Here is a 25,643-nt window from a genome sequence, read left to right on the forward strand (position 1 = left end):
GCTGAAACAAACCCGAATTTTTCTCCCATTGACTTTAATGGGATTCGAATTCGACCACCCAAATTTTTTTGCTATATTCAGCCGAACAGCTGCCGAATCGAATAGTGAGCTATTCGACCAACACTAGTGGTGACATTTTCTAAATGTGCTGGAAACTACATTAATGAAAAAAATTAAATGAATATGCAGATTTTTTTTCTAACATTATCTGATTTAAAATCTGAGACTTATTCCCGTTTTTATGTTTGCTACAGCGGCAGCAAGTGATACTAACTGAACAGTGGGCCAAATCATACTCAAAGATCCACTTTTCTGTCATGCACCCAGGCTGGGCTGACACACCAGGTAAATAATATAAATGGACATAAATGCTTTATCAGCTTTGTGGTGTGTATGTATTCCTATTTCTGTCACTGACCATTGTTATACGGTTCTTGTTCATGAATGTTTGTCTTTAAGTCAAGCTCTATCTGACTTGAATTTTCTGTTAAGCTGTAAGGTCGTCCATGCCAGACTTCTATGAGAAAATGAAGAACAGGTTACGCACTGAAGAACAAGGAGCAGACACCGTGGTGTGGCTTGCCATATCCCCTGCTGCAATAAAAAATGCAAGTGGACTCTTCTTCCAAGGTATATTCTCCACCTTATGTGAAATCCATCACAGAAACTCATGGAATATTAAATGTTATTACAGAACTAGGCAGTAAGTACATGAGCACTTTGCATATGGAAGTGGCTGCAGGCGATCAGCAGAACAGAGCTGCAGCAAAGGATTACTTAAAAAAGAAAACCAGCATAATATTAAATAAAAATGCAAACCTATTTTTAATACATTACTTTACTAATTTAAATGTTGGCCAAAATTTACAATAATTTTATTAACCTCCCCAGCGGTATTCCCGAGTGTGACTTGGGGTGGAAAAAATTGCAAAAAGCGGTAATCCCGAGTCACACTCGGGGTACCTTTTGAGGGTCCCTCTTACCTTATCCCCGCGCTCCAGCGGCGATCTCACGATCCCGCTGTGATGGCGGGGCGCTTCTCCGTCGGGGGGCGTGGCCGGGCGGGAAATTTAAACGCAGATTACGGAGTAATCTGCTTTTAAATTCTAATATAATAAATAAATATAATAATTATACCCGGGAGTTAATCCTAAGAATTACAGGCCCACAATATAAACAAAAATTTCTACGCAAAAAAAAATAGGATCACTTTTTGCATCAAAAAATGACAGAATTAGAACGCTAGGGGGGTTAATCAATTGTCCCAGCACACAATGTACTTACATCCATATCTGGTACCCATGTATTGAGTCTGACCCATTATTTATCTTCATAGCCTCTAGAGTGTCTGACTTACAAGACACACATTGTACACATTGCTTATGTCATACAATATAAACGTTGTCAAAACAAAACCATGTGATACGTCGGCTGTAAAGTTTAATATTGTATATTGATTCTTTTTTTCTTTTAGATCGGAAACCAGTTTCTACGCATTTACCGCTGGCAAGCACACACTCATCCCATGGCGATGAAGAGAAGCTTCTTCAGATCCTACAAGACATGTCACTGAAATTTGCACCATCACCCAAACTGTAGACTGAAAATATGTTCTTACATATAGATAAGATGTTGTCCGGCGTTTGATGCTGTGAGCTCTCCCAGGAACAAAGAGGAGGTTAATAAATAATGATATACAGTAACCCTGCTGTATAACATGGTCTGGTTTGTGCACTAATAATATTCAGGTGCCAGCTATATAATCAATTTACTACCTCTAATTACTGCTAATGTAATAATATTTAATGGCCACTGTGCATTACCAAACCCCACAGATAATGTTTCTTAGACATAGCTGTGGCAGACTTTGGTAAGACCGCAATGTTCTGACGGTTGGTGTAGTGTATAAGTCAAGAAAACCTGTGACATACATTAGCATGAATGATGGGACTTTATTAGTCTGCCTTACACTATATGAATAACATATTACACTGAAACACTCATCATATCTAGTGGTTAGGCAGGACTAATGTGCTTCTGGAAAGGTGCTGCTATTTGTTTTGTTCAGGAAACAAACCTGCCATATTAAAGTTCTTACATTAGTGATATTCCATTCGGGAGCAGTTCATTAAACAGGATATTTCAGTGTTTGGATAGGGCGACCAAAAGGGGTGAAACGTAAAAGCATTTCATCCTATTTTGCCTTAATAAAAATAAAGATTTCCAACCATATGAGAGTGGCAATCGTTATGACTCGTGTGCATGGTGTCAGAAATCAAAACAAACCTGTATATGTCTAAGGGATGGAAACACACACTGACCCGATGTGTTAAATTTTGTTTTAGTTCAAAACCAGCCAAGACCTGTGATCGCTAAGCTTACAATTTAATGGATTGTATTATTAATAGAGAGGAATGTGTAGGCATGGACAAATATATATTTGCTTCAAGCTAAACTCCAGCCTTACCTTAAAGCCTTGTGCAGTTTTCCCAAAACCCAATGTCTTGTAAAGTAAAAAGTTAGGACTTTTCTGTTAACCAACTGAAGAAGTTTACGGTAATCTATTAAAGTAGTGCAGACACTGAAAATCTGTGCAGATCAAGAATTGTATACTAATGTCACACAAGACTGTCCAACTGAGCATTAGAAGCTGCAACAAGTCAGAGCTTGCTTCATATCCTGGCTGGAGGGTGTTTCATTATCTATCTCTTTCCTTCCTGACATTATGCATTCCCTTTTCATTTATCAGATACAGATTTCCTTTAGTATTGGGGGCAGACTCTAGTATTACAGGATATTCCTGGGTCACTTATATATTTGTTTTTGTTTACTGTAAAGGGGCAACTCCATTATTGTTACTTAACAGCCCTCCTGTGTTTCTCACCACACTTTGCCTTCTTTTAGCCATACACATACCCAATCAATGTTTAATTTGACCATCTCATTCCATATAAATGTTGACCAAAAATAAAACTCCTACTACTATACACTGCACCTGATGGTCCAACTGAAGGAAAAATGCAGTACAGATAAGCAAACCTGTGCATGTTCCAAAATGTAATCAGGAATTGATTGAGGAAAAACCTATCGATATGTATGATTGATAGAAGTTTTTAGACTTAGTCAATTGAGTTTTTTTACACCGATGTATCACTTTGTGTTGTTTAAGTTCAGAATATGAAGAAAAGAATACACGGAGAAAAATTGGCATTTTGTATAGCAGGATTCAGCCACTGTTCCAAAAACAGGGAGCCTGGCTTCAAAATTGACTGAGACATCTGAAACATCCTTCATTTTGTTCCATGGAAGCAATTAGGTAAAACTTTATATAAAAGCTCAAATCTGGTTGTTACAAAACTCTTCCACTGTGATCCTCTTTGCTTGCTGACCATGTAACTTCTGTGACGTTGCCAGGAAGAGAGCCGGGCTGCACACTGCATGGTGTGTGCGGTGTATATTGGAAGGGAGAAAAAAAAAAACCAAGGAATATATTTTTTGGCAAAAGAGACTTTACCTTCTAGTGAGTCCTACTTTAGAGAATTAATTCTGGACCCCCATATACAATTGGAAGTTTAAAAATCACAGGAGCTGGACCTTGGGTCTGGCGGGTTTTCTAAATGAACCTCAGACTAGTGTGAAGAGAAAAGTCAACAAATGCTGAAGCAGCTGCAATGTAAAGTGCCGGAGTTTGGTGTTTCTTCTAATAAGAACCTGGACATCAGGATGCAAGTAATTTGATTTATATACTGCTAACATATTACATAGGTTGAACAAGGACATCAAGTTCAACTAATAGGGAAATAAACATAGACATAGTTGATCCAGATTACTGCGCTGTACATTAAAAAAAGGGTTGCAAATAACAGATACAAACAGTGACACAGGAGGAGGAGAAGACCCTGCCCCAAAGAGCTTACAACCTAAGATTCTGCACAAAAATATATTTTCATACTAGAAAACATGCAAGGTGCCATAGCCAGCCTCCTAAAATGCTAGGTGTTAATCTTTGATGTTGGTCTAATAGTTCTAGACTAAAAGCAGTTCCATGGATCACACAATGGCTGCCTATATATTTCTTATGATGTAGAATATTGTCATACATAGCTTCTGTATTTTCTTACACAACACATGTAATTTTCCATGAACATCTCCTCTTGTGGTATTGGTTGTATCTGTCTGTCATATGCAACCCCTTTTCATTGTACAGCGTTATATGTTGGCGCTTTAAAAATATTGTTTAATATTAATCTCAGCTCTCACTGATCTGCTTGGTTTGGATACATTTCCAATATCGTAACCGGGAAATGAAATATTGTAGTGCTTTTAGTAGATACAATAATTATTTTGGGTTTAATGTTAATTTAGGGGCTATTGACACCTTTTAGGTGAGATGAATTATTATGTTAAGGCAGCAAATCACAATGCAATACTATATATACAATGGTGTATGTTTCTTTTCTGCACAATGCCACTGGCTATTTTGTGTCAAGCCATGTTTATAGCATCAGAATGCCAAGATATGAATGGGCACTTAGGATCTTCTCCTTGCGCTTCATACTATTCCCCAATATATATATATATATATATATATATATACCACTTCTCGATCTTCTCTGTGCTGATTTTAAAATAAATACAACACAAGACATAAGAATTCAATATAATCACTAGTATTAAGTAACAAATTTACTTCTCATATTATAAGCTTGGACAGAAATCAGAAAACATAAAAATCAAGTGCTTCTCTATTTAAAAGCTCAACAATTTTCAGGTTTAACAACAAATAAACTACAATCTGGTCCCGTGTGGTCTTAGAAATGTGTAAACAAGGAAAAAACATAGCAGCAATGTACTGATGTAAGAAAGAAACTTTACATTATACAGGTTCAGACCTTGGGGTCATCTCTCAGACATGCAAGTTTTTGTACTAAAAAGACTTTTCCCTTTATTTTATATGTTACCTTTATTAAAGCCACAGACTGCTGCAAACCGCAAATCCAGCCACAACAAATATTCCAATACAGTTCCACTGTTTTTTTAATATACCTCGGGAATAAAGTGCAGATATTTCTCTGACTTAGTCTTAAACTCCATCCATTTAAGGTGCGAGCCATAGCATTATTAACAGTTTCATTGCTAGAGGTTATTACAGCCGAGAAGCCTGGACAAAATAAGCAGCCTTGATAATAGGACTAACTTTCCTTAATTATCATCACATATCAGGGATTTTTTGTTTGGTACCCCACTAAATAATAATAAAAAAACTTGGTTTATCATAGGCAGACAAGTAGACACTCTTCATTCATTTTTAAATACTTTAACTGTATCAGACAATTGTAGTATTAAACAGAGGTACACTCAAGTTTACTGGCAGCAGTGGCATCTGCAGGCTGAAAAGCATAAAAAGGCCTTCAGCTTGCATGTGATCACACTGTCATTGCAAACACAGCGATCATGATTGGGAGCCGTCAGCTGGGGTTGTCTGGCTGGTAGCTAAGGAATGTTAACATATAGATTGTGGGTGGGACTCCGTACAAATATTGAGGTGTCCACAGAAATTGAAGAAATCAGCTTTGGGTAGGATGCCTCTTTACAACCTCAGTGACAAAACCACCTGCAATCATATGCTCAAATGGATAACCGTCCAGGGGAAATATTGCCGATTTTCTGAAAATGCTAGCTGCCTGGTTATCATGACAATCCTGTGGCATTAGCTTTTTCTAAGACACTATCCAAACAAATATTCCAGTTGGGAATACTAACTTTGCTGCAAGCCTGATTCAGTTTAAAGCTAGAATGAATCAGGAAAAACTCTTTCAGTTAGTAAGCAATTGTGTTTCTCTGACAGGTGCCCTTAAATAAATTCCTGGTTATACAACATGTCATCACTGTCCAGCAATGTTTCTTCTGAACCTCTGTGAGTCTGAGGAACATCACAAAACAGATTTGGTCCAAATGTCACTTGCCAAAACCTGAGACCTAAGAAAAATCATTCTTTATTCCCCCATTTCAGGGGTGAGATGCAGCTGAATTTATACAAGGTCAACTTAAAGGAATTTTCCACTTTAAAAACAATCATTTCCTCTAAGCATTGCAATAGGATTTGTTTTTGGTCATACAGTATACAACTTCCATTTCTAGCACTGTATATTTCAATTTATATACTTTTGTTTCTTTTCTGAAATTGTTATTAGGGGGTGCTGAAAAGCTCTCAACCTGACCAAAATCTTCATAATTTTGTCATTGTGTTGTTGTAATGTGTTGGTAATCCATAAACTGCGGCTGATGCTGAAGTTGTAAGTTTTGTGAGTGAAAAGGTGTTTGAATGCTGACAAGAAATGATATACCATTATCTGCATGGAGTTTGCAGGTTCTCCAGTTTTTGCGTGGGTTTCCTCCCACATTTCAAAAGACATGCAGTTAGGTTAATTGGCCTCCCCCCTAAAAATTGACCTTAGACTGTGGTAAAGACATATGACTGAGGTAGGGACATTAGATTGTGAGCCCCTCTGAGGGACAGCTAGTGACATGACTATGGACTTTGTACAGCACTGCTTAGTATGTTGGTGCTTTATAAATACTGGATGATAATAATAAGTGTGATACAGAGACCACGCAAGTCCTTGCAGTGGTGGCATGCTGGTTCTCAGGATGCTATGGGCCACAGACATGAATATGGTCAGGTGTTCTCTTTTTCCAATAAAATCTGTTCACGGTTGCTCCTACCAGAGATTGCTAGAGGTTCCTTAAGCAATGAGCATTATTGTGACTCTCCGGTCAGTTTAACCGACACCAATAGCCGTCAATAAGGGTGACATTTTTCCCACAAGCCACCAAAGTAATGTACTGCGAGCTGTGTAGAACTAAAGTTATTTCACAGGTTCCCCCATTGTGCAAAATGTTGAAAAAGACCGCTCTAGATTACTCTCTTAATGGCTGGGCCTACAACTTTTCAGCACCTCCTCATACTTGTAGCTGCTTGATGGCACCCATATACTTCAATCCTTTTGTCTTAACTATGGCATGACAATTACACAATCTTTAGTAGAGATGTGTGATATAGAAGGAAATTTCCTATATCCTGTCTCACTATAAAAAGAATGTCCACAAACAGGCCAGGATCTTCATATCACAGAGTACACCAAACTTTATAACCTTGCTGCTGTCTGTTACAGAAATACTAAAACGTGTGTAGTTCCTGGCCTTCTAGGGTCGGAGTTGGAAAGCTCTGCACCAGGTATTAGGATTAGCTCCCAGGTTAGTGCTAGCATGAAATATGATTCCAAAGACAACTACAGGTTAATATATTATTATATTTTTTTGATTTGATTGTTTTACTTGAAATATACATATTTTTATTAATATTTGGACATTACTGATATATCAGTGTTATCTAGCTATCAAAAAGCTCACTCAAATAACTTTGGTATGTCTGGCTCCTCGGATATTATTGAATTAACACTTTCATGTTCTGATATAAACTACATGTTTGCAATGTTCATTAAGCAGACAGGTTGGCGAATGGGAAGGTATGAGACTCCAATCAATCTGTCTCAAAACCTCAATTCTGAGGCACTTCATTTACTGGATTTGCCTAATTTTGCTTTAAATATTCATCCAAAATTTCAGTGGTCTCACATAGTTCCATCCTTAATCTGTCCAGTAGGATTCAGGCTCTACAAAATAGTCATTTGTATCAAAGGAAAATAATATCTACAGAACCAATGCCTACCTCTGGTTTCTTTGAAGAAATGTTTTTTGTTACAGCCCATACATGCTTGTACAACAAAACAAAGTGCCCACAGACATATGAACACGTCTTTCAGTACCTAAGGTCCCCAAGAGTTAAGGCAAAGTACCAACACATAATAAACTGTTTCTTTAGATGGAGATCACGGACTGGAATAAATATTTGGTTGCTGTGGAATATTTCCTCTGGTTTTGTCATGAGGGGAATATTTCTCAGTACACAAATTAAAACTCATGGTGTGTTAACTGAAGCACAAACCCTGATCAGTTGAGACAAATATTAATCTTTTCTAACAGTATTGAGAGAAATATATATATATTATTGAGAGAAATATGGAGACTGCAGCACTCTCCTTCCAAACATTCTGCCTGGCTGTCGGATTTAGTGGCTTTAATGCTTTATTTTACTTCTGAACATATTTGGCTGCATGCTGGCTTTGTACTAAAACCACAGCCAGGCAACAAAAATGTTCAGGTGGTAATGGCAGCCTCCATATTTCATAGGTCAGCCGAAGTTCCATTTAGGAATTATTTGCCTTTTTTTTTTTTTTTAGAAATTATCTGTCAGGAGGGTAAGTTTATTTTGCAGCATTAAATATTATTGTTAGGATACTTATGGCTTTTAATGCTTTGTAAATGGCCACTTAACCTAAACTACAAGGGGGGGTATATAAAAAAATCCTGATATATATATAGATATATATATATATATATATATATATATATATATATATATATATACACACATACAGTTTTTGTATTTACTACCTTAATGGAATACATGGAAATGAATCACAATGGTGAAATGTCAATGGGCCCCCAGACCTACGCAGCTTTTAATTGAAGATAGAGTGGTAGAGCCGCGCACACAGGTGCCTGGGAAAGTGTGGGTGATGGAAAATGTTGTAGTTTTAAAAAAATTAGAATAATAATATGTAGCTGTTGTAAATAGATATAAATAGTGCTGAGTGAAGTAGAGCTCTAAAACATAATACCAGGGGACGTCATGTGCAATAAGTCTCTGCATACTGCAATCAGTCTTCCTGCTATGAACAACGTTTAGTATACAATACCAGGCTGCAGCAACTATACAGCAACATAAATAGCTAAGCTCTTTGATAAAAGTATGGGGATATGATATTTCTGTTTACTTGCATTTCAGGTTAAGTGGCTTTAGAACCTCATCACCCTCTTTCCAAGATTGTTGCAATAATTAGTATATTCAGAATATTACTAGCCAATTATGTTGCTGCCATGAAACTACAAAGAAAAAAAGCAGCAAAGCTGCCATTCATATAGTTTTGGGCTGTTTTGTCATAAGACGCCACCATGCATATTAGGTTCCACCTGAATACTGCAGTACATACAAGGTATAAAGAGACAACAGGCTGAGAAGGGTAAAAATAAGCAGAGCCCTGAAAATGTTCTCTCTAGGGAAAAGAACCAATTACAACTCCAGAATGCAGCACACAAAACCTCCAAATGGTAAAATCCAAACCAAATCACCACTCCAAAAGAGGTTCAGTTCAAACGAGGAGGAGGAGGAGCTGTCATGAGTCCCGGCTCAGATTAGTTAATAACACTTTCCAACATAGCAGTTAAAAATGACAAGCTCCCTTCTCCAAAGACTGAATATAAAACCTTAATGTCTAGATTCTCTGGCTATTGTACTCCAGAGTCCTCTGAGTCTTCTACTCCACGTGTTTGTTGTCTGTATCCGTCTATAGATTGTCATCAAGATACCACCGGAGTCATATCCCACAGCTGCGGTAGGAGAAACACAGGATTATTTTTTGTTTTCACCTTTATTTCACATGCAATGAGAGGAACATTGGGGCTGACAACCTCAAAGGAAAGCTGTCCCAAAACAAGCAATGCAGACTTTGTAAATCATAGTAAATATATGGTAATCGGATAAGTAGGTGGTATGAAAGAAATGTGGAAAGAGATAATATTGGTTGGACGGTTGCTCCTTGATTCTGTCTCAACTACCAGTCTGTGAAAGAACTGTTCCCCCTGTCTGCACATTTCAATTGTGGATTATTAGTATGCAAGGTCTCTTTATTCCTGAGGAGGCGGACTAAGCTCCGCGAAACGTGTACATTGTATAAATAAACTCCTTAAGAGACCGCTTCTGGAATATATATGTAACAAAATCATCGACCAAATGCCCTTTTTATGGTTTTTAGTTGTTAATAAATGAATTTTAATATGATATAATTTGTTTACTGTGCCTTGGAAGTCCCATATGTTTCTTTCTAACCTTAATAGCTTCATGAAGGGGATGTGGCAGTGTTTAATACTTATCAAGGGGAGTCATATATCTAAACTTCTGATCTGCAGCCCTTTCCCTACCTGAAGTTGGGCTTAGGTTAACCTGTACTAAAATAACACTTGTCAATGCTTTAATATAAAAATAAATAATGATGTTCCAGTGGTGCGGTCAGAGCTTTGATATTAGGATAGACAAGAGGGAGTCGAGTCCTGGTGGAAGCTGCCACTTATGGCTGATCCTCTAAAGGGCCGATTTGGAGCAGAGCTGCTTAATGCTTTCACAAACTGCAAAAAAAAATGGTTGAAGGCCCCTTCAAGCACAGAGACTGCAATGTATGCCAATAATTCCAAACTGTGAAGTATGTCATCAATCTGTAGAATCAATCCAATAAAATGACCACATTACTGACCTTAAGGACCTTGTCTGTTCCTGACGTCAATAACCAGACCCTTGTTGGATCAAAGTTTACATGGACAATGCTGTGTTTACTATCATGGAAAGATGCAGTTGGTGCTCGTCTGAAAATGAGAAGAGAAAAAAAACATAAAACGCGAATTTTCTGAAGAAGAATATGCCACACATTCCCAAACCTTTAGAGGATTTATGTTGATTTTACACAAAAACCAAGCAGATGTTTGTACTTTCCAAACTCTTCAAGAGAACTGAGAGATTATGGAAGAGGCCACTGCTGACCTTCTACAGATTTCTTTTTTGCCTGGATGTAAAGCTGACCTTTAGGGTTTAGTAGCTTCAGTCAAACACTCATGACAATCATGCAGATGACAGTTTGACAAGTTGTGTGGTAACTAAAAATCAGAGTCACATACTCGTTCTGAGTCAGTAATTCAGGGAAATAAAGGCCAGATCAGAACATCAACCAGGCATGTTGTATATTGTAGAACCAGCTCAGCAATGGCAGTTTACATAATCGCTCATAAAAGGTCAAAAAATGCCATGAGCACTCTGATTGGTTGATTTGGCCATTCCTTTCCCTATAGTAATAAAAAAATGGTCCATTAGTCTTTGCTTTCTCGTTATCACTTACTGGTCATCTGTGATAGTGTCGTAGCAGCTGTCACACACACGGACTTCAAACTCAAATCCCATCAGAGGAATAGTGGATCTCTTAGAGCTACATTTACCGCATACTGCTTTCCCACATTTCCTGCAATGGTGCTGATGTAAAAAAACAGAAAATACTGTTATAAATGAGATTCCATCATTTTTATTATATCAGGGTCACATTAAATCATAGCAGTCTGCAGCAGCAGACTCTGGTGCCCCCTAATGGATAAATTTGACTATTACACTGAAATTCCTTAGTCACACTTACTAAACTGCCATCAAAAACTTGAGTCTGAAATGCCCACAGTTTAAAAGGGCAGTAATAAGTAAATCCATTGAAGCAGCATTTCCCAAACTAGGCTGCAGCCCTGCCTTTCCTGGGTTTCGGGTCAACTTCAGCTGACAGCAAATAATGGAGAAGAAAACAACAATTCTGCTTATAGCGTTACAATGTGTAGTTTTATAGCGTGTATCTTGACCTCCTTGTGTGGTTACCACTAGCTGCAAATTGAGTCCATATCACCTTTACACCTAGGCTGGTCCTCAGTTTACTCTACTGTATCAATTGCATGTTTTTTGATTTTATGTTTTCCATAACTACAGATGGATAATTTTGCAACATAAGCAATTGTACTGTGTAAAACATTCTTCCAGTTTGTTTTGTACCACAACACCAAATGAGTATTGCAAAAACATATATAATTGAATCAGTGGATGAGTCAAATGAGTGAATATGAGTAACCCCACAAAATATTTAGAAAAATTAATTGCACCTATTAGTAGAACATTCTACTTTTTTCTGTATGTTAATGTTGGGTTACTCATTCTATTGTGTTACACTCATGGGCAGCTTACAACTGTTGGTGGTGAAAGAACTTGCTATGGCTATCTGCTGGGTTAGACATATTTTATGTATGGTTACAATTAACCACAAAATACTTGGATATAACTTCTCAAAAAAGTATTAATTATACAATAATAAAGAAATAATGCTTTCCGCACACCTGGTTACAGTACATTTTGAATAAGGATACCTAAAGCCACCAGAATACTGGGAAATAGCATGTACATTGCATTCAATACCATGAATCATCTGCTGTTATAAATGTAGTGTTCTGAAATCATTTACAGAGTTGGGTCACCGCACCATCAATCATTGTGATTCCAGAAAGTTCATGCCATTAACCATAAAGCAATGGAATCCATAATCAGGATTAGGAGTTATGTACTCTGCAGCAACCAGCTGAGAACCTGAGCAGAACTGTATCCAAAATGACCATAAATGAGTTATGACCAGCACATTGCACACCAATCTGATCATTTCCCACCCTGTCTGATATAGGAAACGCACCTGTCTGAGGCCAATCTTCTTGCTGTCCCACATCTGTTTGAAGTTCCAAAAAAAAGGCTGATCGCACTTCTGACAGGAGTCACTGTCCAACCATTCAGGTGTCTGCAGTACAATAAAAAGTAGGCAGGTTACTCAGTACTCCAAAGAATAATGACACTGAAAAAATGCTTAAAGGGAAAAGGTCATAAATGAAACATGGAGGTTGCTACTGCTTTGTGGATCTCAAGCAAAAAGTTTTGGGTTAAAACAGATTAGAACCTGTCAGATTTGTATGTGTTTTTTCCACTCTCTTGGCTGTATTAGGAACATTTCCAATCACTTCCTGTCAAGGAGACACGACAGGAAGTAAGAGGAAATCGCCCTTTTGGACATCAGTCACCAAAACAGGTGTCCTAGATTTTCCCTCATTTCCTGCCCCATAGCAATGGTAAACAGGACTAATAGGAATAATGAATCTCTCCAGGGGGACACAGATGCCAATTGAATCTGGCATTGGGTCTATTCATTCCCTACTTTACATAAAACAAAATTCTGCTTTTGATGCACTTTAACTGACTTAATAAGCTCACTCCATTCCTATAAGGAAGTACTTTTCCAATGGCCAACAGTCAGCGAGCATTTCCTTGTTGATCAATCATTTATTTTCTGGATGTTTTTTATATATTTTGTGCTGTGCGATGATGGATGGAGGGAAACAGAAATCATTTTGCAGGTAAAACAGATCACCTTTATGATTTTTTATATGTGCATTGAGCAGTGTTGGATTTTAGGTTTAATTTACATCAAACTTTATTCTATGACATGCAAAGACAGTTTCAGAGCTTATTAAATCCCCCGTAAATTCTAGGTGCTGCTCTTACATCTGACAACCAAAAGCGGCTGAGTGAGGATCTGAAAATAAAAGAGAAAAGCTGTCTAGTCCAGCCTAGAAGTAAAACCATCTATAGAAGGTTGTCAGGTATGGAAAACAACATCCATCATTTCACTGCAAGGGAGGTGAAGGAAGGCTTCATTGTCACACTAATAGGAAATCCATCCACTATGCAGCACCACCTACACACACACACACGATCTGCACGGAATTTTAATCAGAAGGAAAATGTATTTGCAATCTCACCAGAAAAGCCAAATATCTGAATAATGCAACACTAAGATAAGTGACATTTAGGAGCCATGTGTTCAGAGTGGATTAAATATAAAGACCTGAAACATTATGGTTGCCAATCTGTTATAGGTTAGGGTTTGTGTGGTAGTTTGTGGAATAGAACATTTTTTGAGAGGAAAGAATGAATTCTAATCAGTCTGCATTTGGATCTGCCTTATGTAACCCACAGATATCAAGGTTGGCTATTGAACCATATTGTATCATGACAAGAGCAAAACAGAGATCTAATGCTAATCATACACCACATAAACTATACAATTCTATCAATATTATGATTGCAATTACAATCAGTTTTATCCAATCCTAATAGATTAGTTATATAATTCACTTGTTTAGTATTCAATGGGTATTATGGTTGAATATATTCCTGAAATATTGATTGTTACAGAAAAAAGTGGGTTGGGTTCCAAACTAATGGTTAACCAAGTAACAAAAAAAACCTGTCTTGCCTGATCAATTGTTCAATCAATATTAGACATTGATGGTTCTGGTTTATACAACATCCCCCCCAAATCAGTAGTCTAAAGCAGCCTCTCAACCTTTTTAACATGGGGAAACTCTTGAAAATTCTTTAATGTCCAGGGAGCCCCTGTACTATACCTACTATATCCACAGCTCACAGAATATTAGTGTGGTGGTCAGTTGGAAGAATTCCCCTTACATTGCTGACCAATGTGATGAATGTCATTCTTACAGATGGCCAAAAAGATCTTTGGTGTCATTAAACTGACCTGAGAGGCACAAGTTGCTCTTTGCTCAAGAAACCCCCAGCAACCTCTAGAGGAACCCTGGTTGAGAAATACTGGTCCGGGCAGCACAGTTGGGCTCAGTGGTTAGCACTCCGGCCCTTGCAGCGCTAGGTCCCAGGTTCAAATCTCAGCCAGGACACTATCTGGATGGAGTTTGCAGGTTCTCCCCGAGTTTGTGTGGGTTTCCCCTGGGCACCCCGGTTTCCTCCCACATTACAAAATCATGCAGTTAGTTTAACTGTCAGAATTGACCTTGGACTTTGTTAATAGTATATGAATATAGTGGGGACATTAGATTGTGAGCCCCCTGAGGGACAGCTAGTGACATGACCATTGACTTTTTACAGTGCTACGAAATATGTCGGCGCTATATTAATACTGTGTAATAATAATATTAATTGATGAAAAATATTTAAAAGATGGACAGCTTATGCGATTTTTGGATAGCTAAAAAGCACTCAGAAAATACTTGTGGATGCCTATAAATCTAGAAAAGGGATTTAAAAAGATTGTTAATTAATGGGAAAAAAAAAAGTTTGTCATACTTTGCTGGCCTGTAAAGTATTTATTTTAGCTGCACAGCCTCAGAACAACATACAAATCTCTGGCAACAGGCAGCATGTGTCTGAGCTCATCTTTGTTCTGCATTGTTATGTAATAAATTCTCTGAATTGTGAAAGCACATTTACTGTGAAAAGATGACAGGAGCAGAGAAGAACATAACACCACTGTTATGAAAATGTCACTGATACAAACACAAAATAAACAAAGCCCTGTACTTATATTTCCATAAAATACTCCCATTATAAAGCAGCAGTAAATCCCTACAGCTGCTTTACAACTTACATGAATGTGATATATTTTTATTGTATGAGACACAAAAATAATGTAGTTCCTAAATCAGTAATTTATTAATATCCATTATTTATATAGGGCTGACATATTACGCAGCACTGTGCAAAGTCCATAGTCATGTCACTAGCTGTCCCTCAAAGGAGCGGTCTTTAAAATGTCTTTAATACAGTCTAAGGTAATTTTTTTTTTTTTTTTTTTTTGGGGGGGGGGGGGGGGGCAATTAACCTAACTGGATGTTTTTAAAATGTGTGAGGAAACCCGGAGTTTCAATGCAAATAGTGTCCTGGTCGAGATTTAAAACTGGGACCCAGCGCTGCAAAGGCAGGAGTGCCAACTCAGCCAAAGATGCATCGTTAAATGTATTTTTTATTACTAATTCCTAAACTTCACTTGGTAAATTCTGTACAGCAAAGAATAGAAGTGGAAGGAAGAGCAGCACAAGGAGAGAGAGATGTGTGCTTCAGTGCAAATGGTGGTGATTATGTACCCTCTTTAGAAAGACACAAATGGGGGGGGGGGTGTTCCTTTAGGTGAGGTTTATACCAGCCCTGCCTATTACATTCTGCTAGGAATCATACTCAATAGAAGTGTACAGCAGTTCAGTACATAACTTCTTATGTTTATGATAAAGACAAATATGGCTTCTAATAACATGTGCTGAACCTCTCCCCCTGCAGGCATCAGAATACTCACTGCTTGGCCAAATATCACATGAGGAGATTTAGCTGATTTTTGAGAAGGTGATGAGGCAGAAATTTGGACCCAAAAACAAAACCACTAAGATTTAGGAGAGCACAGCTTTTGTTCTATGGAACCACAAAGTCCCAGACAATCTAAGCTTAAACACATGGGATTCCAAATTTCATGGAACTAAATCTTCTGGATTGCACTTTAGAATACTTTATTTCGAAGATATATCAACTTAATCAGTATATAAGCACTATGGGTATTTCAAATAAGAATTTTAGCATATACGAACACAATCCTCACTCCATCAGGAGCACCTATCTGGTTGCTGAAGAATATGTTGCAAGCTGCTAAAGCCATTACAGAAAGCTGCAGCCTAGAATTTATCCAAAGTGATCTGGATTCTAACTGCTTTGACACCAAGTGAAATGTTCATTTTAGCTTAGTGAATGTGGTGAAAATGCACTTTGCATTAACACCCAATCATATGCAAGGTCATTAAATACCTGATTAATTGAATGACTGACATTAGCAGAGCTTACACCCATTCACTAAAATAAGTAAATTATTACTTATACCTATGCAGAGTTATAAAATCCTTTAGTAGACCAACCCCACTTTCTTTGCGGACAGTCACTGAAATGCTGAACCAAAATAAACCATAAAACCAACAAAAATATCAGACTGAAATAAACAAATTCGGCAACAAACCTCTTGTCTTTCAACATCCATATTCCAGACAACAATGCTGCCATCTGCACTGCAGGAGATGAGCTGCCTGGAATGATGTGCATAGGAGATGGACTGGATTTTATCACTGTGGCAAAAAAAAAAAAATATGTATTAGATTACATTTTGGCAAACAAATATTTACTGAATAATGGCTGGTTTAGCAAACATTTTATTAGACTTCTGTGAAACAACAAAACACATTTAAAATGCCAAACACATTTTAGAAGCTGCGGTCATTTAAATTGCTAATGGGGTTCTATGTATGTTTCTACAGTAATATGCATTGCCCCTTGTATTAAATCTCATGCCTTCTTAAACACAATGTCATGGCAGATAAAAAAAAAAATGCCATAATATGGGAATGGGTAATATGTGGAAAGAAACAGCAGTTTTTATAGTTCAGTGTTTGACTGGCTTTGTTCACGTTGCAACTGCTTCTCTCTTTGTACAAGTCAATGACACTGGAAAAACAGTTTAGGAAATGAAGGTCAGAGGTAGGTAAACTGGAGGTCAAATGTACTTATTATTCTCTCTTGCCCAGACCTAATCTAACCCACTATCTTACACCACAAATGTATACTTACCAAGTGGTTGTTCCAATTTTTGTTAAATCTCCCAGGCCTAAGTCTTCTCGTCTGCCCACGTTTGCTTAATACTTACCCATGGACTTCTATAGAGCTCAGCCACAGGGTACCAGGAAATTAAAGTTACCTGGGCTGAACTGTACAGACCTGGTCAGGAAAGAAGACTTATGCCCAGGGAATGTAAATGGTGGAAGTATCTCCTGTCTGATATTGATAGGTATGAATCTGTGGAGTGCATGAGTTTGATTAGGCCAAGAATGAGAGGGGGGGGGTGCGTCTATTTAAGCTAAACTGTGACGGAGAGTTACACAAGAGATAGCTCGACCAGGACAGGCTTGCTCAAAGTTTTATGCATCTGGTCACATTTTTTACACGTATAAAAATAGAAGAATGTCATCAATAACTTTCTGTAAACTGCCTATTCACAGATGAAAGAATCTACATATTATTTAATTCTTAAAGATGCATACAAAGAGGGCTAAAGTGTGTTAAACATTCTTAGGCTATAGTAACCCTATTAGTTTTTAATTCATGTTTACTGTGAACTGAGGAAATAAAGCTAAAAGGTTATGGGTTTGCTATAGGAAACAAGGGGTGTTCTTGTCACAATACTTACACTCGTCAATCGTTATAGCCAACTGGCAGAAACACTTGTCTCCGGCAGCGAACACAAAAGCTCAATTGTTAGGACTATTCGTATACCAAGTACATCCAGCACAAATGATCTTGTACAGATTTCTTAGCACTTTTTGGACACTAAATGAACAAACCATGCCTTCTAAATTATTTTATCAGTTGTTTAAATGACAAAACTAATCCTGCAACCAATCAAGTGGTTATCTTTTTTTAAGCTAAAAGCTCCAGGCATATAAATAAAAGATAAAAATAGTTGTAAAACCATGATCATCCCTAAATTGGTTTTAAGCATTTTATTTAGACTTTGTATCAGCATCTTACAATACCTATACAGCAGAGTTCAGCGAGTGGAAATGAAGCACAGTCGGGTATATTGCTGTACAAGACCTGAGAAAATAGAAGGAGAGAGCAGAACTGCAGACAAAAGAGCTAATAAGTCTGCAGCTGTCCAGTCACATGATAGGGGTATATATTGTAGAGAAGAGGTTGCGTGGGTTGGAGGCTTGAGAGGAAATGACTGCGGAAAAATAATTTTGTTTGGTGACAGTGAGCTCTGTGTTAAAGCTTTGTAGCTTTATATATATTTATATATTTATTTCACTTCGCTTTCAGTCTCAATTGTGTGCAGCAGCTGTGCAAATCTCAGGATTGGATAGAAAGAAAAACATATACATTAAGTAGATAAAACAGTAAACTTTTTGCCTGGAGTTTACCTTTGTTTCACTTAAAATATAGCAGCCTGAAAGTGATTGCTTGCACCATCATTTGGATTTTTCAATATGATATCATGTAACCAGGGCAGTATCCACATGCAAAAAAAATGATGGCCACTGTTAAGAGTACAAGGAAAAGGGCATGTTGTACCCTAAGTGGTGGCCACCAGTCATGGGGAGGATTATGTAAAACAATGGCATGCCACGGTCAGGAGCACAAAGCACGTTATGTGCTCCTGAGCCATAGTTTAACCCTTCTTTTAGACTCTGGGAACAAGCGTTAAGCATTACACGGACTCCTTGGGTCTAATTAAAAACTGTTCTTTGACAAAGTGTCTGAAAGGAAGTCTGCAAATCACATTGTGCTAGGCATTTTTCTATAGAAGGAGCTGAAATGCTCTACGGCCTGTTTCCAAGCAACAAATATCAGCAAACCTCCCTAGGTGCATGAAAGATACTCGGTGGGACTGTACACAAAACACCAACACATTATCGGACACAGATGACATCTTTACTTAAGTGATAACAATAACAGCAACAGTTGTCATGGACTTATCTGTGACTCACATGTCATTTTGTTATTATATGCATGGTGAACGGCTCCACATAAACAGATTTCAGAGAGATCTCAGAGGAGGTGTGAAGAATAACTGTGGTCATTGCTCAATGTACCCAGGAGTATGTGTATGTACATATGTATACACACACACACGACATAAAGATTTGTGTTACCCCTCTGTTGTTTTAATGTTTAACCACATACATATTCTTTGCATATGCAAGGCAAGTTAACTTCCTATTTGCATTCTTGTTCTGGGTCAGTGGTCCTTGGACCAGTACAACATTCAGACACCCGTCATTTTCTGTCCAAGTTATACAGTATTATACACACACTGCAAATTAAACTCCACTTTAGTGAACATCCATCTACATAATAATGTGCTCGGCTACAGCAGCAAAATATGATTAAATATAATTGGAAATGTAAATAAATTGCTTATCTGTAAAACGATAGATACCTATTTGAAAGCTTCCGCTGTAAGAATGTAGACTTTTTTGGGAGCTCTCTATTAGCCTAACCCTATGGGATAATCTAACCTTAGAATTTAAAACAATTCTAGATGCAGAACTATGGAGAACATGGGGAATTTATACTCCATATGACCTATACACAGTTTTATGCATTTCTTATTTCTACAGGTTTTTACAGAAACTTAAAGCCCATTTCTAGAACCATGGTGTACCCATGTCTAGATACCAGTTGACTAGGTCCTACAATCCCAGGGAATCTAAAGTATTGATTTCCATTCTATACTGTATAAAGCATATAAAACTAAATTAAACAATTTGCAGTTTATAATTCCAACAATGCTGGGGGAAGACTGAGAAGGGATTTGTTTCTCCTATATACAGTTTTTCCCAACAGTCAAATATTTGACTGATCCAAATAAATATCATACGTCAGGTATACTCAACCATGAAAATTTACCTTCTGAAAATTGTTTTAGTGCCCCGTAATAATTTTACATATATGGAGTGTCTTATAACCACTGATGCTTGGAAGCAGGTATATAAATTCCAACCATACACCCAACAGATGTCTGGGTAAACCATTTTTTATGCTATGTAGTCTTATTTATAGCATATAAATGTATCACTAATGTGTAGATAAATCCTTTTCCTTTAAGACAGACTCCCTGGATTACATCAAATCATTTAACTCCTTCCCAAATAGTTAAATATTCCCATGTGATCATAGGACCATCGATAGAAAGAGAAACTGCTTCCTAAAAATTCTACAAAATATGAGCTCTGTGGTGCAACTCCATTCTAAAATTGTCTTGTAAGTCCATACAATCTTTAGACTTGACAGTGGGACACATTTTTACTCACCAATATAAAATTACATTAGACTGCATTGGTTTGTCTATTGTTCAGTGCTTTATTAATACTATTTGATTATATCACATAATGTTGTATATACACAATATATATATAACACAAAGTATACATTGCATATTCTATGTGATCTGCACTTCTTTATGGTTATACCTGCAACTGAAAGTACATGCCAATGTATACTGTATCGTCTACTATTCAACTGCTTGTGTTCAATAAAAAGTTTCAAAAAAGGTGGCAGTCAATGTGACCTGACCTAATCTTCCCCTCATCCCTTTTCCCTCCAAAATAAAACAGTCCTTACTTGTGCCCTTGTAGTTCTAATGCCGTTCCTTTTCGTCCACCGATATCCCACATGATAATGGAATGATCTGAGCTGCCTGAGAAGAGAAGTCTTTGTACTGAATCCCAGCACAAGGTGGTGACCCCAGCTGTAGAGAAAGTGCACATATGTTCATGAACTACAAAAACCCTGCTTTCCATCTCACCATCAGACAACTACTATTTTATCTACAGTAATTTTTAAAAAAAATGACTTTGGTCTGTGTGTTGATTGAGGGGTACAGTTGCATACAGTAGTTGGGCTGAGGAAACATGTGCACTGACTTCAAATAGAATAGTCAATATCTCCAAGTCCTGTCACTTTTTGTCACCTGTGCCACCAAACTCCGGGTACAAACTTTTATTATCTATCACATTGACTACTGCACCAGCTCCTAATCTGTTGTTCCACTAATTAGACTGTTGCCTCTACAATATATCATGAAAGCTGCAACTATCCTTGTCATTACACTTCATCTGCTGCGCCTCTCTGCAGATTCATACACTGGCTTCCATTTCACCATTTAATGTGCTTTGCCTTTAAATAACTGCACAACTCCTGTCACGGTTACATTTTTGATCTTGGACATGAATACACCTCAACCACACTCTCTGCTCTTTTGATGACTTCCACACTCAACTTCCTACGCACGACTTTAGGACTTCTCTAGGGCTGCCCCTATTTTCTGGTACTCCCTCCTTTGTCCATTAAGCGTGCTTCTAACTTTACCACATTTAGGCAAAATCTCAGGGCCCGCAATACCCCCCTTAACCATCAGCCTGTTACAATTTGGCTGCAAACACACGTTCAATAATTGTCGCTGGAAGGGATCTTTCACCATCCTTTCCAAGGACAAAAGATTGAATAAGCACTGTACATACAGCGCCGTTCAGCTCAATGGAGAGGGGAGGGGGAGAAAGACAGAGCGGCACCCTGCTGCGCTCTGTCTACTTCCGTTCCATTACATTAGTTTGTGGATCCACTAGGACAGATCCATTAACGACGAAAAACAAACGCAGAACACATGCCAGATTCTCATCCGATTTCAGCCCTGAGGTGATCAGAGGAGAACCATATGACGTGTTTACGTAGCCTTGCTCTACTTTTTGTATTCTAAGCTCCTGCACTTGTTAGATTGTACGCAGGTTGCGTATACAGGTTTGTCAACTGCAGTCCCTATTATACAGCACTGCACAATATGTTGTAAGTAAAAGATAATAATGATCAAAATGATGAATGAAATAACACTTTTTGGAAGGCATATTTAACTCTGAAACTGTTCTTTTATACGATCCCAGCTAATGTACAACACAAAAGCGCAATATGTAAAGACAATACATGACAACATCAAACGAAAAAAACAATGTTAGGCTGTTCCACAATAGCACAGTCATGGAAAAAACCCTTAGCTAAAAGATCTGGGGATTAGACGTCTAGGCGAGTAAATTGCTGTAATTAGAGGTTAGTGTTAATTCTTAGATGCTTAACACCCTGGAAAGGCGTGGATGTCATGTGAAAGGACTTTTTCTCCATAACATTTACACAGGGCCCCGGAGTTCAGCTGGCTGCCGAGATTAATGTTATGTGTTAGTATTGCCAAAAGGGATACACAAGCTTTAAAGCAAAGAGAAATTATGTTATGAATGTCTCAGTATAAAAATATATCATTCTATTCTAATAAGTAGCAGTTACATTTTCTTATGTGGAAGACTTGAAGGGGCAGAACAGACTCTGAGGGGTTTAAGTGTCACTCTGGTGAATGCATTAATAAGCAGGAGATAAAATAATGTCTTACTAGGAAGTCATTCATCTGAAGCATGCTCACCTGTATGTCCCTTAAATGTGGTAATGAGGCTGCAGTTGTCTTGTTCAAGTTTTAGAATCGTAACCTGTCCAGAATGGTCCCCAACAAACACGTGCCTTGTCTCCACATCAAATCTGTCAAGCTAATGTTAAGGGACACAAAGTCAAAAGCAGGGTGCAAAATCTATTAATCGTAATCACAAGTGAAAGAAAATCTACCTGTGCACAATTTTTAGTTATTTATTGCAGAAGAGACAGACAATATCCCTTCTGTGCGATGCTTCCCCCACCTCCTAAATTGTAAGCTCTTCGGGGCAGGGTCCTCTCCTCCTCCTGTGTCACTGTCTATATCTGTCTGTCATTAGCAACCCCTATTAAACAGCTACATGTAACACATTAATGCTTATAGGAGATTTTAGGAGTTGGTATTAATATAAACTTTAGAGTTACCCAATCAGTAAATAAATGGATACAGCAACCATGCAAAGTCAGAGGAAGGAGATGCTGAGCACAACAGAGACTAAGAGGCCAAAACCTAAGAAAGTTTAAATTTCTTAGCGGATTTTAGAAGAACTCCAGTAGCAGCAACTGCAAGATATGCAAGACAATTATGGCATCTGCGGTGGTCACAAAAATGTAAAAAGTTAAGAACGCACTTAAAAATCTGAAAACATTTATACAGTTAAAGGCTTCCACATGCTGACTATTACCAATGGCAACAGAAAGGGTTAAATATTTCAACTTGCAGTAAAATACTTGTCTAATCAAAAGTATTTTAAAATTTCGTTCTAGAGGGTCACACCCGATCTCCATATGAATTTAATTTCCACATTACTATGTGATGGGTGTCACATCAATCCACCAAAGAAACAACATTCCATATGTCTATACTGCAGATTGGTACAGAAAAACAAATTGTTTGGTAGAAGCATATTAATAATAAATACATTTTAAAATCCACAGGTCCTATATAGTAGCCATGTAGTTAACACATCTGCTTTGCAATGCTGGGATTATAGACTGAATTCTTACTATGCAGATTCTTTCTGCATGGGGTATGTATGTTTTCCCTACACAAACCAAAGTCACACCAGTGGGTTTAATAGTCCCCAATCCAACTGGTCCGACCATATGTGCATGTAATATATATGAGATTGTACATATCTATTGTGGAAGATACTGAGCGGTTTAATATTCTCCCTACAAAGCTGCAAAAATAAGTTCTGCAGATTTTGCACAGTATGATGTATTTCAACCAATAGCAGCCTTGAAGTTTTTTTTTTTCTTGCTCTCTGAAATTGTTCTTGATCTTCATTATCTTCATATATTCAGAACAAAATCCCTTCAACCAATCAGCCTTAAACACTGGAGAAGGAGGTTTTCCTGTGGCTATGGCTGGTGGCCTTGCATACCCTTTAGACAAAGCCGATACGTTCTGACTATGGTGGGTAGAGACATACTGTACAGTTATCCACAGACACATTTTTTATTTTTTGGGGGGCTGCACAGCAGTCATACAAATATAGCTATATATAGTTATTGAAACCTCAATGTAGTCAGTGTAGTAGCTAAAGCAAAAGCAAAGATGATATTCCCAATCCTAAAGAAACAAGCCCTCATTGAAAGCTCTCATTTTTCTGTCATGATGGGTTCCCCTTAAACCGTATGTATCCTTATTCAATGAAGGAGGACAGAGCGTGGGTTCTCCCTAAACATGTGATTAAGAAATAGAGGTATATAAATGATGTTTAGGCATCATTTGGTTGTCGCTGCATCACACTGGATCCAGTATGCAATAGGCCAGACTAGGCTGGGAGAAGGAGCTGAATAGCCACTGAGCTATAAATTCTACCAGGATCCTCCTGCACAATCAAGACAATGTACTAGATATTTCCAGAATGGATATCTAATTTTCTGATGCATTATACCATTCAAGCAGTTAATTTCCAGATTTACCCTACGTATATCAAAAGGATCCCATTGTTCCTGTTAGAATCTGTATTTGTTTTATACATATCAGAAAGAAATTCAAAGAACTATGTTGGGGAGATTTTACCTGTCCTATAGGAAAAAAGTGAGCAGAAACAAATATATATAATTATCCTTAGTATACTTTTTAGATTTGTTAACATAATCTGTGGATCTTTAATTCACTGGCTACTCGTGCACGCACATCTAGGTCTGACCTTTTCATTTCAATATTTTGGCCCAGTGTCAGAAAGCAAAGTAGGATCTGTTGGTCTCCAGTGATAGCAGGTATGGTTAACCTAGCACACTGGCATTTGCAGCTCTGGGTCCCAGGTTTTAATCATGGCCAGGACTATCTTCAAGGAGTTTGTATGTTCTCCCTGTGTTTGCATGGGCTTAAAACTGCACTTAGACTGTGGTAATGACATATGACTATGGTAGGGGCATTAGATTGTGAGCCCCTTTGAGGGACAGATAGTGACAGTGTAATGAGTTTTTTTAATATGTCAGCGCTATATAAATATATAATTAAATAAGGAAAGCAACTTTGCCTTTCTTTGAAGTGCAGTTAGAATACCAAAGTCACAATGCTGTAAAGACTGAAAGTAAGGATGCTGGGATTGATTAGTGGCAGGGGTGCACTGAAGAGGTCCCAGGCTCCAATACCTTGGAGTCCCTCATAATTCAGAGCAGTGAGAGATGACGCAAAAGATAGCACCGCATATGGATTAGCCACTCAGGGGAAAATATTAAGTCAAAATCTGTTGTGCAAAGAGTAGTAAATCAGGAATCACCTTTCACTGTACTCACAGATGAATGCAGATACAAGGCAAAATCTGGTTGCTAGAATACACTCTTCATCTTTACAAAAATACATCAGAATCTGCTCTGTCTTGAGTTCCATACGTTTTTACTCATTTTATTCATCATATCCTATGAATGGGCACACAAAAACTGGTAAATGAGTAATAGTGAAACAAGTGGTTAAAAAAACAACCGGTCAGATTTCATTTTTTTTTTTTAAATTCCGGTGCTATGGAACACAATGAAGGCAATTCACTCATATGTAATGGATTCTCTTTGCAATACA

The 25,643-nt window shown here is 37.8% G+C and overlaps 2 protein-coding genes across 2 annotated transcripts in view; one reads left to right on the forward strand and one right to left on the reverse strand.

Moving 5' to 3' along the window:
* DHRS12 (dehydrogenase/reductase 12) overlaps nt 1–2,232 on the forward strand; it is a 14,804-nt gene extending 12,572 nt beyond the window's left edge. The window contains exons 8-10 of the mRNA XM_072403403.1: nt 255–345; nt 493–630; nt 1,475–2,232. Coding sequence (XP_072259504.1) covers nt 255–345; nt 493–630; nt 1,475–1,599 — 354 coding nt within the window. The 3' untranslated portion in view covers nt 1,600–2,232. The remainder of the gene's footprint in view (nt 1–254; nt 346–492; nt 631–1,474) is intronic.
* A 2,422-nt stretch (nt 2,233–4,654) lies between these two features.
* The window catches only part of WDFY2 (WD repeat and FYVE domain containing 2), a 42,455-nt gene continuing 21,466 nt past the window's right edge, over nt 4,655–25,643 (reverse strand). The window contains exons 6-12 of the mRNA XM_072403391.1: nt 22,608–22,720; nt 20,765–20,891; nt 16,608–16,713; nt 12,441–12,542; nt 11,070–11,200; nt 10,434–10,542; nt 4,655–9,513 (exon numbers count right to left, since the gene is read on the reverse strand). Of these exons, the coding sequence (XP_072259492.1) occupies nt 9,484–9,513; nt 10,434–10,542; nt 11,070–11,200; nt 12,441–12,542; nt 16,608–16,713; nt 20,765–20,891; nt 22,608–22,720 (718 nt within the window). The 3' untranslated portion in view covers nt 4,655–9,483. The remainder of the gene's footprint in view (nt 9,514–10,433; nt 10,543–11,069; nt 11,201–12,440; nt 12,543–16,607; nt 16,714–20,764; nt 20,892–22,607; nt 22,721–25,643) is intronic.

Source organism: Pyxicephalus adspersus, chromosome 1 (genome assembly GCF_032062135.1).
Source record: "Pyxicephalus adspersus chromosome 1, UCB_Pads_2.0, whole genome shotgun sequence".
Lineage (NCBI taxonomy): Eukaryota > Metazoa > Chordata > Amphibia > Anura > Pyxicephalidae > Pyxicephalus > Pyxicephalus adspersus.